The sequence below is a fragment of the Engraulis encrasicolus genome, chromosome 22 (assembly GCF_034702125.1).
Source record: "Engraulis encrasicolus isolate BLACKSEA-1 chromosome 22, IST_EnEncr_1.0, whole genome shotgun sequence".
Classification (NCBI taxonomy): Eukaryota; Metazoa; Chordata; class Actinopteri; order Clupeiformes; family Engraulidae; genus Engraulis; species Engraulis encrasicolus.
Window position 1 is genome coordinate 22,748,502 of NC_085878.1, and position 14,507 is coordinate 22,763,008.

Here is a 14,507-nt window from a genome sequence, read left to right on the forward strand (position 1 = left end):
ACACACACACACACACACTCATCTTCTCTCATCCCTCCCCCTCTATTCCTCCCTTCCTCTGTCTCTATCTCTCTCTCCTTCCCCTTTCCCTCCGCTGCTGATGTGAGAGACGGCAGGGCAGAGAAGAGAGACGGGGTGGGTGTGGAGGAGTCTGCTGGCTCCGGCTGCCTGCGTGGCTCTGGGCTGATGAGTCAGAGCGCGGGGCCCTCGCTGACGAGCCTGAGCTGAGCCCTGGCTACTCTGGGCTGAAGAGTGTCCCCGAGGCTGGAGGCTGGGGCCAGCGCGGAGGACACGCCACTGACGGTCCTGATGCTGCTGCTGCTGCTGCTGTTGCCTCTGTTGCCTCGGCTACTGCTGCTGCTGCTGCTGCTGCTGTCAGGATTTTTTTGTCATCTCTTTCTTCCCCTCTGAAGCCACACAGACCAAAGCAGAGCAGAGCAGACTGCCTTTTTATTTACACTGGGGTATGAGCAGCCGAGACCGCGGCCGCCGCTACTCTCCCTACCCCCTGACTGTTCAATTCATTTCATTTACACCGAGAGAGAGAAAGAGAGAGAGAGAGAGAGAGAGAGAGAGAGAGAGAGAGAGAGAGAGAGAGAGAGCAACCATGGGAATACACTGGAGGAGTGCTGAGCCGCGGCAACGGAGGACTGAGAGTTGTACGAGGAGAGATGAAGGTCAAAACAAGAGCAGAGCAGAGAGATACAGAACAGAGGAGGCAGGGGGAGTAGATACAGACACAGAAAGAAAAACACAGAAGAGCAATTGAGAGGACGGCTCAGACACTAGATGGAGAGGAAAGGGTTCGGCGTAAAGGAGAGGAGAGGGGGATGAAATAAGAGAGGAGAGAATGAGAGCAGAGCAGAGGAGTGCAGGTGGGAGGAGAAGAGATGAGAGGGAAGGAGAGGAGAGGAGAGGAGGGGAAATGAGAGGAGAGGAGAGGAGAGGAGGGGAAATGAGAGGAGAGGAGAGGAGAGGAGAGGAGAGGAGAACACCGGAGAAGAGATGAATATGAGCACGCTGGAGGAGAGGAGAGAAACAGTCTGAGTGAAACTCTTCAAGACTCCACGTGACTCAAGCAGGCAGAGTGTTACGTAACATGAGAAAAACACACACACATACAAACGCGTACGCGAACGCATGAACACACGGACACACACAAACACACTCACATGCACATGCACACACACACACAAACACGTACACATACACAAACAAACATGTCCACATACACAAAGGCTGACACATGTACACAAAATCAACAACTGCACTACAGGTTCCTCTCTTTCTCGCTGTCTCTGTCTGTCTGATTCTGTCTCTTTCTCTCTCTCACTCTCTCGCTCTCGCACACACACACACACACACACGCACACACACACGGCTCACTCCAATCTTGGCTCTACTCAATCTTGGCTTAAACAAGGTGCGGTATGGTATCATGGAGGACGGCAGGGCTGTGCTGTTCTGCAGTCCAGTGGTTCATGTCAACCTCTGACTCCTAAGAGACACAGAGCTCCCATCCCATCTCGAAGTCATCCACTGCCCTCTCTCCCCGCCCATCTCTCTCTCTCTCTCATGATCTGTCTCTCTCTCTCATTCAGTCTGTCTTTCTCTCTTTCCCTCCATTTTCCATCTGCTCACTCTTATTCTGTCTCTTTTCTCTGCCCATCCCCTTATTCCCTTCTCTCTCCATGCCTCTGTCCCTCTCTCTCTCTCTCTCTCTCTCTCTCTCTCTCTCTCTCTCTCTCTCTCTCTCTCTCTCTCTCTCTCTCTCTCTCTCTCTCCCTCTCTCATTCCCTCTCTCCTAGTACATCTTTATGACTCATTAGCCGTGTCACATTGTATTCATCGAAACCGTATTTAATGTAAATATAAAACAGCAGAGCGTTCCGTTATTAGCCTTTTGTTTTAGGGCCGTGGCACTAATGAGAAGCCCTACATTAAGAGTGTGCTCTGCTCTGCTCTGCTCTGCTCTGCTCCGCGCACTGCACTGCACTGCCACCGGGCCTCTGGGGTCTTGTTCTGCTCTCCGCTCCATACCGTGGGTGAGATACTGAGTGGCGGCAGTGGTGATGGTGTGTGTGTGTGTGTGTGTGTGTGTGTGTGTGTGTGTGTGTGTGTGTGTGAGTGAGAGAGAGAGAGAGAGAGAGAGAGAGAGAGAGAGAGAGAGAGAGAGAGAGAGAGAGAGAGAGAGAGAGAGAGAGGGGGAGAGCGCTTGTCTGTGTGTGTGTGTGTGTGGGGGGTGGGGGTAGGATAGGGTGAGAGACAAAGCCGAGCCCTGTAAATGTAACCAGGAGGTATGAAGGCAGGAAGTAGGCTCAGGGGTGTGTGTGTGTGTGTGTGTGTGTGTGTGTGTGTGTGTGTGTGTGTGTGTGTGTGAGAGAGAGAGAGAGAGACAGAGAGAGAGTGAAAAAGAGGGAGAGCGAGGGAGAGAGAGAGGAAGAGAGAGAGAGAGAGAGAGAGACAGAGAGAGAGAGAGAGAGAAATAGAGACAACGAGAGAGCGAGAGAGCGAGAGAGCGAGAGCGAGAGACGGCTTATCTGTGTGTGTGTGTGTGTGTGTGTGTGTGTTTGTGTGTGTGTGTGTGTGTGTGTGTGTGTGTGTGCGCACGTGTGTGCGTAAATGCGTGTGTGTGTCTGGGTCCGGCTCAAGGGCCGTGACCCACATTAACCAGCCGCTCTCCTGGTGCAAAAGTTGTAGGATCGCTCGCCTGTCAGCCCTCGTGAATTGACAGTCTGTGAAGTAGAAGGAAAAAAAACGGGAAGAGTAGCCACCTCTGAGGCCCTCCGAGAGGGCACCACTTTGGCGTCATTGCCTGTCACCCTGGGCCCCGACGACGGTGACATCTCTGACCCTCAATCTGTATTCAATCTTTAAATCTTTGATGTCCTGGATTAAAGAAAGAAAGAGGGGATTTGCATCTCGGCTGAGCTCTGTGATAAAGACACGCCAGCCCCCCCTGCTTGACCGCGTGCTTTCGAAACAAGATGTCAATTAGCCCCGTTTAAAAGCATTTTATATCCCATTCGGCCCCTCTCATATTAGCTTCATTTCCAGCGAATTTCACGGTTCTGCTTTAATTATATTCAGATAGGAAGCAATTGCTCAGTGCGATAATACCGCGTCTGGGTTTTTCTCGAGCCAGACAGACAGTTATACTCACCACATATACACTGCACTACAATATACACGCACCACACCAACACCACAACACTATCTATTTCTATTACAGTAAGTACAGCGGGACGCTTGCCATTGCTTAATGTGCTCTGTGTGTGATGATTACTGAGAATAGAGGGTACAGTGGATAAATCACTACTTGGTGGAGAATAGGCCATCGCAAAATGGTGTTGTGCTACTATCCATGAGCTCTCTCTCTCTCTCTCTCTGTCTCAGTCTCTCTCTCTTCCTCTCTCTCTCTCGCGCGCTCTCTCTTCTTCTCTTTCTCTCTCTCGTCGCCACACTAAATGGCCTGATCTCCGCGCCTCCCTCCCCCATCACGCCCAGGAGTAATGCCACGGGATGAAATACATCCATTTTAGATGGCTATTACGCTCAGCACCTGAGTAATCGTGCCTGTTTTCTCCTTCTCCTCCTCCTCCTCCTCCTCCTCCTCTTCTTCTCATCGCTCCTTCATCACCCCCCATCTCCCACCCCCACCACTCTTCTCCCACTCACTTTGCCATTCCTCAGAAAAGGCACTTACACTTTGGTCATTCACAGTCCATTATTTCACCCTTTGTTTTTTTTTTTAAATATTTCGCGAGACGTTATATTAACAAGACCTCTGACAATGGGGGCAGATGCAGCTATTAATTCGCAATTATGCCGAATGGTTATTAGCAGCCTGTCTGAACGGAGAGACGCAGACACTCATTCAGACGGGTGGTCAGTTATGGCGCCCAGTACACACACACACACACACACACACACACACACACACACACACACACACCCTGTCTGGTCCATTCATGGGCTCATATACTTCCCTGTGTCCACTGGACCCAAAGAGACAATACGACCCCGTCAAGCTCCGACAGACAGACAGTGTGCTGCTGAACACATTGAGATTATCTACAGTACCATCTCCAGCTGCACCATGACGCACCAGACCATACGCCTGACCTCCCACATGTGCCAAACTACTGAAGCAGTCAGAGTCAGACCCCCTCCCCTCCATGGTGCTTGTTAATCAGATTTATATACCGTATACAGGCCTACTACTACTACTACTACTGCTGCTGCTGCTGCTGCTGCTGTGGGCGCTGGGCGTTAAAGGCTTTTGACCACAGAGCTCTTTTGTCACAAGTGATAAACCCTGACGGTCCACAGGGAGCCGTTGTGGCCTTGCTACAGGCCACTTGCTGTTTCATCACGTCAAATGCTGTCCTTATAATAGGGGCCGTGCTGAGGAAATAGGCAAGCGTCAAGCGAGTTAAGATACGATCGTCACCTCAAATGCGCCGATGACTATGACTTGAATTGCCTGTTGTGTGCATAGTAAACATACACATGCCACAGGGTACTGTTACTCAGTTGCTCGATCCTGGCGGGGAGAAAAGGGCTATATGTGTGTGTGACATTGATAACAGTGTGGTATTATTGCATGTGAGCGTCTCATCTATCAAGACTGTAAACAAATCTATCAGAGACTGTGCGTTGCGTTCCTCTACAAGGTCCCTCAGCACAAGGAGCAGATTACTCTGGTTAGAAGTGGTGACAAAACACAAAGAAAGAATTCTGAGCTTTTTGTTTCCTTTGTTGTCAGGAGTAAATATCACCGGCTGCCTAGGGGATGGAAGCACAGCAGCCTACTCGTGTTCTCGACGCAATTCCATGTCACAGGCATGGCGTCTCATGTGTGCAATGTTTCATTTCTCAGATTACACCGATAAATCTGGCTCCGGACAGGTACCTGGGTTTCATGTCAAGAGAAACAAACAAACATCAAATGCTGCAATCGAGTCGAAGCGGGACTGGTGTGGCGGGAGTTATAACTGGCTGGCCCCCCTTACCATATTAAAAAAAAAGTGGCAGAGTAACTTTCACCTTTCTGCTGAAACATGGGTTATTGTTTGTTCAGAGGGCCTTACTGGATCACGGAACAACAGAGGCCACGTCTGGTGTTTGTTCTGTGAAATGCCCCTCCAGTGGCACAGTTCTACACACACACACACACACACACACACACACACACACACACACACACACACACACACACACACACACACACACACACACACACGTACATCTGGTCACCTCAGCCCACTCACCTCAATATACAGACACAGACACACAAGACACGGACACACAGACAAACAAACAAGCAAACAAACAAACGCCCACACACACACACACACACACACACACACACACACACACACACACACACACACACACACACACACACAAAGACCCAAACACCATTATCCAGCAGCAGACCTGACAACCCTGGCCAGAGCGTGACCTTCTCCTCTGCGTGTTTGCCTTATCGCTACGCTACAACATCAAGAGCCGTGCTCGCTCGGGGAATCTCAATCACGCCAGAGGCTCTCGTGCCTGAGACGGCCTGTCCATCACCCAACCAGTTGAATCCGAACAATCAGAGCATCCTACTAACACCAAACCAAACCTACGGACTCACATGCATGGCTCACATGTGTCTGACTACAGGGTTTGTTCCCAGTCCTGTCTGGGGGTTCAATTCGAAATCCTCGAACCCCCCAGTTCAAATCAAATCAAGCCTACCGGCTCACATGGCTCACATGTGACTGAGCACCAGGGCCAGACCAGTCTTGTAAATAAATGTCTAGCCCTATCTGGGAGCTCAATCCTCAACCCCCCCCACCCCCACCCCCCCACGACAAAAAAAGGACAACTGAACATCCCGTGAAACTCTTGCGCTGCCCCCGTCCTGGCACACGCAAGCCTTGCATGTGAATAAGTCATTACAATATACCAGGGGTACTCAATTAAAAGTCCCCGAGGGCCAGTTTTTCAAAATTCCTCCCAATAAAGGGCCGGGCCGGGCTGACACGACACGACCCCCACCAAAAAAAATAAAAAATGATAAGGCCTTTGTAATCACAAAACACACGCACTCACACCCACAGCAGATATTTAGTTTCCAGTGACAGGATGGGAGAACATTTCTCTCATAAAGGGCCTGCATTTTTCTGGAGCACTGTGGGGTGAGGTGCCTGCCTTGCTGTTATTGCCACCCACCCTTTAGTATTTTTTTTTTAAATGACATAAGATTATCTTTTTTAAATGACATAAGATTAGCCTATATTTGCAGACTACATTCATAAACATTTATTTCTTAGTGAGAAAACCAATAAGCCTGAAGATAACACTTTTCAAACAAATGTTGCTTATTATGACTTTGTTTATGCAGCTCTCACATGCATAATGAGAATCAGATGCAATAATGGACCCAACAAAGAGGACACATAGATAGGAGGACACCAGGTTTTGCCAACAAGAAAATGGCACATTGATGCAATGTTGATTAAATGCAACAGCCAATAATAAATCATCAAGTTGCTCATAACTTTGTTTGAAATCTTATGAGGGGCTTAGCTTTCCAAACGAACTATTTGGGGACTGTTTAAAAGTGTGAAAAGTTTATCAAGCAATTCGTTTTTAAGTAGGCTACCCCTAGTTAGCTGCCAGCAGAGCTCAAACACAATTTGCCTTCATTTGTGTTAGCAACTAGCTACAGCTAGTGCTAAACCAATTCGAAGTCCTAACACACTGTATGCAATGAAATGTGGACCATTACTTTCAAAAACGAGGCAAAGAGAACTTTGTAAATAATTTATTTACAAGTTCTACCGTACTTCCCTTCAGTAGTCTACCTCACAACAGCCTCTGCCACCCTCATAGTCACTTCTGTTTGGAGCCTGCAGGGAGAAACTGATTGAGGGGGCGGAGACACGGCACGCATCTTCCTAGCGTCTGTGGCGCGATTTCAAAATAAGAGCCGACAGCGCGATCGGACCAAAAAAAAAAAAAAATTTTTCAAAATTATTCGAGGGCCACAAATAGATGCCCCGCGCCGCGGGCCGCTATTTGAGTATGGGGGCAATATACTGTGGCTGTCAGTAGATTCAGTCCTAATCATCTAAACGCTCCCACCAAACCAAACCAAACCTTGAATGTGACCAGACATCAGGACCAGCCAAGAAATATGATATATCAAATGGCTGTCTAGTCAAGTCAAGTAGGTTTTATTGTCAATTTCTTTACATGCACTGGTCATACAAAGAATTTGAAATTACATTTCTTGCTTTCCCATACAGACATAGACTAATTAAGGTAAGGACATAGACAGTATAGACATAGACAGTACTTATACATGGACTTAAGACAGTATGGACATAGACAGTGCTCATACAGACATTTAAAGTGCAAGTCTGCACGATCAATGCTAAATCCTCAAAGCTCTCACCAAACAAAGCGAGCCAATCCTTGTATGGCTCATGTGTGACCCAATATCAGGACCACACTTGGGTTACAAATATACTGCAGCTTTCTGGGAGCTCAATCGAAAATCCTCAAAACCCCCACCCAATCCAAACCAAACCCACTGCCTTGTATAGCTCTGGACCATCCCAGGTTTTACAACACATGGCTGTCTGGGGTCTCAATGTCCAGGGCTGTTTATGTTCGTGCAGAAAAGAGATAGTGGCCGACGGCCGAGGCTGACCTAATCCTGGCTTCAGACACAGTTCAGACCAATAACCCAAACAAGCGTCAGTCAGTCAGTGATCACTCAGCCCGCATGATGTAAGCCAGTAAACACTCACCGGGGTGAGTCAGGAGGTAGACAGAGAGACAGGCATTGCTGAAGACCTTCAATACAAGGGCAGGGTCAGGTCCAAAAACAAGCAAGAGGCTAAACACTTGGCTGTGACACTAAGGATATGAAAGGCCAGAGCTATCGAAAGACTGTTCTGAGGGGTCATAACCCGAGATTCTCTTTGTCCTGATTAAAGTCTAAAATACAATTCATAGTTCAAAAGCAATGTCTTCAACAAAAGAACATGAAATACTATACAAGGCCAATCTTTTCCGAGGTAATATCATTAAGAGCTTGTTTTACAATGATTACCCCTGCAGCTAATGAATCACATAATGATCCCAAAATAGTCTTAAATAGAGTGTCAAAAGGGGGAAAACCTGTCCACAGAAGAAAAAATAAATCCTGCCATCGTGTATTTACTCTTGCTGCCTACACCAGCTGATTCTAATCAGCAATACTCTTCCTCTTGTAAGATGGGCTAATTATTGTAATGGCTTGATGAGACAAGTGCATATTACTGTACTCTCAGCTCATGGGAGAGCTTATGGAAGGAAAGAAAAGTCATCGCCTTCTTTTCTCTCCTATTCTCTTCCTAAATTGCTTGAAACGGGAAACAAAAAAATAGTTGATATGACTAAGATACTTTGTATTAGGCTAGCTCCTATGGAGCAAAGTGGGGATGGCTCCAGGATCCAAAACAGTGAAAAGTACAGCAGAGTTAGGTGGCCGCAGTCAACACATAATACACATGATACACATTGCAAGACAGCTCAAGCATATTGTGAACAACTGCTTAATACAGACATTAGATAGATCAAACATATTGCATGTAAGTTATTGTACACACAGTTACTGCATATTTCACAAAAGATATATTAACCTGGCTGGTGAATAAAAATAATGGGTCGTTAAAGTATGACAGATGTTTCTACAGCTCGTAGCCTTGTGATTTGTCCTCAAGATTTGTGTAGCGACCCGCTCGACAACACCCCCCCACCCCACCCCATCCCCACCTAACACCACCACCACCACCCACCCAAAAACACCACCCCACTATCAACACCACCAGCACCAGCCACCCACCATCACCACTACCCAACGACACCCACCCAACACACTGAAATTATGCTTCCAGGAAGTGTCGTCATGACGAATCTTGGCATACTATACCTACCATCTCTGACTTTAGGTCATCAAGGACATTTTGTTTGTCTAATAGCTCCAAGGTGAGAGAAATAAGGACAAAGCAGATAGAGCAAAGAGGCAAACCGGGTTATGCACGTGCATGCATGACTTGCGCGGCAGCATCGCAAGGCGCAAGCCTCCAGAATTGGTATGAAGATGGCATACATTAAGCACACTGTGTATAACACATGCTGCTAAAGAAATGTGAAAAATAAAATATATTCCACACAACTGCTCAGGGACACCGTGACATGACAAAAGGGCCTTCAGTAGTCCCCAGACGGGCCACACGCACAGAAACACTGGGCAAGGGTAATAGATGACTCAGCTATAGGTTGTGTTCTTCACACAGAAAAATACTACTCTTAACCTAAGCTTGCCACCCCAGCAGTACCGTTTTACAGAACGCTTATGGACATTCTAAGGCAGTGTTTCCCAACCTTTTTTGTCTTGTGTACCCCCAAGCCTTTTCGTTGTGTCATGACTACCCCCTAAGTCAAGTTCTATATCGCTTTCTCCATCCCAATGTAACTAAGCTCCATATATTTGTTAAAATGTCATTTTTCCAAGTACCCCCTGCAGTGTGCTCGCGTACCCCTAGTGGTACACGTACCCCTGGTTGGGAAACACTGTTCTAAGGCTGTGCTTTTCAACTTGTCCTGACCTCCGTACCCACCAAGCCATGCAAACTCCCTCACTCATGCGGTCTATATCTTCCTCTATCATAATGTCACTATATTTCATGCATTTGTATTTTCCACATGCCCCCTGAAGTGTGCTCACGTACCCCTCGTGGTTCACGTACCCCTGACTGGGAATCACTCTTCTAAGGTACAGTATAGTACCATACAGACCTTTCTGCTTCCTTCTTATTTGGAAAAGGGGGCTTTGCACGTGCAGGTCTAATTTTGTACCCCACACTGTACCTTAGAACAGTGGTTCCCAACCTATGGGTCTGAACCCAACCTATGGGTCGCCAAAAATCCACAGTGGGTCGCGAAGCCCTCTTGATTTTAAGGGGTTAGATTTGAATACCATATATAGCCCATGTTGAATAAATGACAAAGCATTTTACTAACATATGCATAGAATCAACAAAATATGAGTGATACATTAAACATTTAGGCCTATTGTACATTCATTCTAAAAATTGAGGAATAAAATGATAATTAATGAGTTTCCGCAGATAACAGAGTATCAGCTTACAATGGCAAAAATATGGGTCCCTGAGGAAAAAGGTTGGGAACCGCTGCCTTAGAAGGTATGTATGTAACATTAAAAAACAAATACTGTGGGGCCAATTTCAACATTTACATTTCAGAACATTCACTTTTAAAATTTAACTCAGTTGTACAGTACTGCTTAACTATTTCTTCCTTTCTTTTTTTCACCTAAATGTCTTATGGTGGTTCATTCAGCTTGCTGGGAGAGTTCCACTTCATTTGGGGGCAGGCTTATAAGTTTGCAGTGGAAGTCAGTCGCTCAAGTGAAGGTACCTTTTTAGTCTGCTCACAGCAACCTGGGCAGCCTCATTGCCTGAGAGCCCTGCAGGTGAGTACCTTCTTTACTCAGCCGTGGCATGGCATATGCCTTTCTTTTTCGAGTGTAAACAAGATCCTGCACGCTATCCATTCCAATAGCAAGCTTTAATACAACATTTCGGATCATCCAACCTTCTCCCTGATGTGGTATTCAAAGGTTGCTGGTGGAATGGACAGTATTCAGGATCTTTTTTACACTTAAATGACAAGCTCACTGGGGTAATATCATACGCACCAACTACAGAGGTGTGCAAAAACACCCTTTTTATAATGCCTTTCTCTGAAAAACCCATCACGGGTGATGCGTGCCTTGAGACCACTTGAGTAGTGCTCAAACCTCTTAAAAACAGTCCCTCTATACCACTTCTACTAGGCTATTATTATTACTATTATTGCACTATTATTATTACATCCATAACAGCAATGACCACATTGTTCATGTGTTATTGATAAAACTTTCTAATATTATAATTACGTTGTATTGAAGCCCAGGTTTTTGCTTCCAGCAAACAGTGGAGCGTTCCACAGGTGGATAATCACACACTGTGAAAGGTCCTACAAACAGTTTATTTGGCGAGCGACTGGCTGATTCAGGGGGTTAAATGTGGGGTGCATGTTTGGAGCGGCAACTGAGTGGAGCAGCAGCAGCAGCAGCCCTCCAACAGAGAGCTTTCAGGGTTTTCGTTATGCCGGGGGAAACTTCACGCTCGAGGCACACAGGCAACCTTCTTCAGCAGCTACCCATCTCTTTTGCGCAACAAATCAAGAAATAATGTGTTGGCTTTGGCTGGAAATTAGCTCATAATCCGTTTAGATAAGTGCAGACGCAGAATTCCCCACCGAGTTCTCATTCAGCTGATGGGACAAAAAGCTGCTTTCAGTCTTGACAATAGCAACACTGAGATTAGACAAACTGGAGTCCACAGAGATCAAATGTGCACCACATATCCCAATAACATATTCTGGCCATGTCCAAGTTACAGGTCTACATGTTAATTCGTGTTATATAGATAATACCATCAAAACAAATGTGCTTTCCCTCACTAAAAATAAACTTGGATTTACATTCAATAGTGGACACTGTTTGTGCACAAATGCTTTGATATGGCACAAAAGTAAACAATTTAGGTTAGTAACTCCATGTGATGGCCATGTCATTATGTTCTGTGGGCATACATTCTGTTTGGCACTGATGGATAAAACAGGACAGGTGATGATGAACCAAACATGATCCTTCATTTTTATAGCAGTATCTTCAACCATCAAAACAAACACTTAACTCATTTTGATTTGATGAGTGTGTGTCTGTGTGTGTGGGGGGGGGGGGGATTCTAGTGTATGTAATGTATGTAATATTAATATACATTGGAAAATTGGATCAACATTTTGTTGAAATACATAGGAAAACTATACAATTGGTAAATAACAGACAACAAATGACCTCTTCAACCCCACCCCTACACACCGTGGCGTGTCACATTGCCATTGTTGTGGCTATTTTGCAGAGATCAGACAGTGTGTCTGATAGGAACCTAAATTTAGGCAGGAGAAATGGCAGCGATGAGAAGGAATCCTCGGGCGATGAGGGAAAGATAATCGATACGTCAGTCTGTTAAATCACTGGAATGGGCATGCTCAATCTCCCCCGCCTTGCTCCACCTTGAGATGCGCCGGGAATTTACAAGGAGAAATGCACGTGGAGAGGGAAGCACCGGCATGCGCGGGGAAACGGACCTATGGGCGCGACCGTTACCCGTCTTGGTCGTTTTGCAAAAAATAATAATAATGAAATAATGTCACCAGCCGAACAGAAAACAGCGTGTGTACCATGGAACAAATGCCAAATAATCCCTTCTGATATCACATCAAAAATGTCAAAGTGTTATAAAGGCTAACTCTGCTTTAGTAAATTCCCTCTTAAGTCCCTGCTTATTTTGGAGAGGGAGATTCCCCGAACACGTTGTTGGACTTGATAAGGAAGTCACAGGTGCTAAAATTGAATTCATCTACCAACCAGGAAACTGTTTATATTCTTTATGTCAAGAACACACCTACCCTGGTGCCGTAAAGAGCTAAACCAACTACAAGTCAAAATCGTTCCCATCAAATGACGCTTATCAGGTCAAGCCTTGCCTCGCAAACGTAAAAACATCAAGAGTTGACCAGGGGCGAGGTAAACGGACTAGACGTGTCTGCTTCGCCTCGGTAGCAATGATGCTCATTATAAGCACGAGAAAAGCCTAGCTATTCCATCATAACCACTTGTAGACTGTTGGTCGACTCGATGTTTACGTTTGGACAGACGGGGCGCTGGTTACGCTCAATAATACGCACAAAAGATGAAAGATCACCACACATTTACGCACGCAGGCCCTTGCGGTGCCGTCCTCAAATACTATATCTTAACACACGCACACCTGCACACACACGCATACGAAAACGCTTTCCAATAATAAAAGCAGTGGACGCGACGCGTTCATGGACACATTCGCAGGCACGTCTTTCAAGGATGTTTGAATGAGAATGTAATGACCTTGTCTTTAACCGCCAGGATGGCCTAAAGTCACATTGGCATGAATTCTCTTAACTATAAAGTAGCATACCCAGGCAGTCAGAACAACAAGTGCATCAGACTGGCGGGATGAGAGTACTCTTCTCAGTGGTCCAATGTCGGCTGTACCACACAAAACAGCCTGTCTGTATTACTGGGGTCATTGGCGACACAAAATGCAATGCATTTACGAGTGATATCAACTAGTCACATTGCAATGTATCCCAATACTGCAATACCAGTATTGTCAGAGTAAGCGGCACTGATTCACATGATAACTGATCTGTCACAAACGGCTGTAAATCATCTCACCAATTCTGGATACCGAGACTCCTATTCAAGGGCGTTTTTACCAAACACCAAACTGAAGAAACAAAGTGGAGGAGCTGCGCGTGTCTTTGCTCCTTACCTTTGTTGTCCTCGTCCTCGCGATTAAGATGCATGGTTGTTCACTTTTACACTTCAATGTTGTTTGCAATTGGTCTCCTCTCCCAAAATCCCCCAAATTCTTTGAATAGTTTCGTGCCCGAGTGTTGTGTTGGTTCTCCGCGAGCAATCGACCGTGCGCGCGCGTGTCTGAGCGTCTTCAGCCAGTGTTTCGCTCGAGCAGGTAGTCAGTCAGTGGTGTTGCTCTCTCCTCCTTCTCTCCTCCTCTTCCAGCTCCCTCCCTTTCTCTCTCTCCCTTCTTCTCTGCCTTTTCTCTTCCCTTGCCTTCTCCGTACAATCTCTACCGTGGTTTCATGGGTTGTGACACAACGCAAGAAAGGAGGATTTTTGGTTTGCAAGAAGATGAATGATGAGCAAGTGGTAGTCTCATGTGTGAGCGTCGGCAGCTGGAATCATCAGCTCGTGTCCCCACCAGATGATTGCACGAGCCATTCATTGGGTTGCTTTCATTAGAACGCGTGAGTCTCCCCCCTACGCACCCAACTGCATCCCACTGTTCAATTGATCAGTCTGGTTGTCTCTTCAGCTGGATGTCCTCATAACGCGCAGCCCTCGTTGTCATCTGCACTCAACCCCTTGGCCATTTCCTCTTTCTAATGTGATATTATCTGAAAGTCTGAGAGATTACATAAAACTCTGACTTGACATTTAGTGACATTTGTCATAGTTTAGCCCAGAGGTCCCTCACTCGCTTGTTCAAGACTGACTGAATGGACTCATAAAATCTGTATTCTAAGCTTAGGAGCCTTGTGGAAACATTTTCCCAGAGACTCCAGAGAAAAACAACACTCTATTTGGTAAGTGGGATATAAGTTTTTGCGTATGCTTAAGCTTGTGCGTAAGCTTATGCTCACACACACACACACACACACACACACACACACACACACACACACACACACACACACACACACACACACACACACACACACACACACACACATCCTCCACGGTAGGAAATTATCTCATAGCTCCA

The 14,507-nt window shown here is 46.3% G+C and overlaps 1 protein-coding gene across 1 annotated transcript in view; it reads right to left on the minus strand.

Moving 5' to 3' along the window:
- Window positions 1-13,660, minus strand: part of syt7b (synaptotagmin VIIb) — a 173,210-nt gene extending 159,550 nt beyond the window's left edge. The window contains exon 1 of the mRNA XM_063187956.1: window positions 13,494-13,660. Within this exon, the coding sequence (XP_063044026.1) occupies window positions 13,494-13,527 (34 nt within the window). The 5' untranslated portion in view covers window positions 13,528-13,660. The remainder of the gene's footprint in view (window positions 1-13,493) is intronic.
- Window positions 13,661-14,507: the final 847 nt, after the last annotated feature.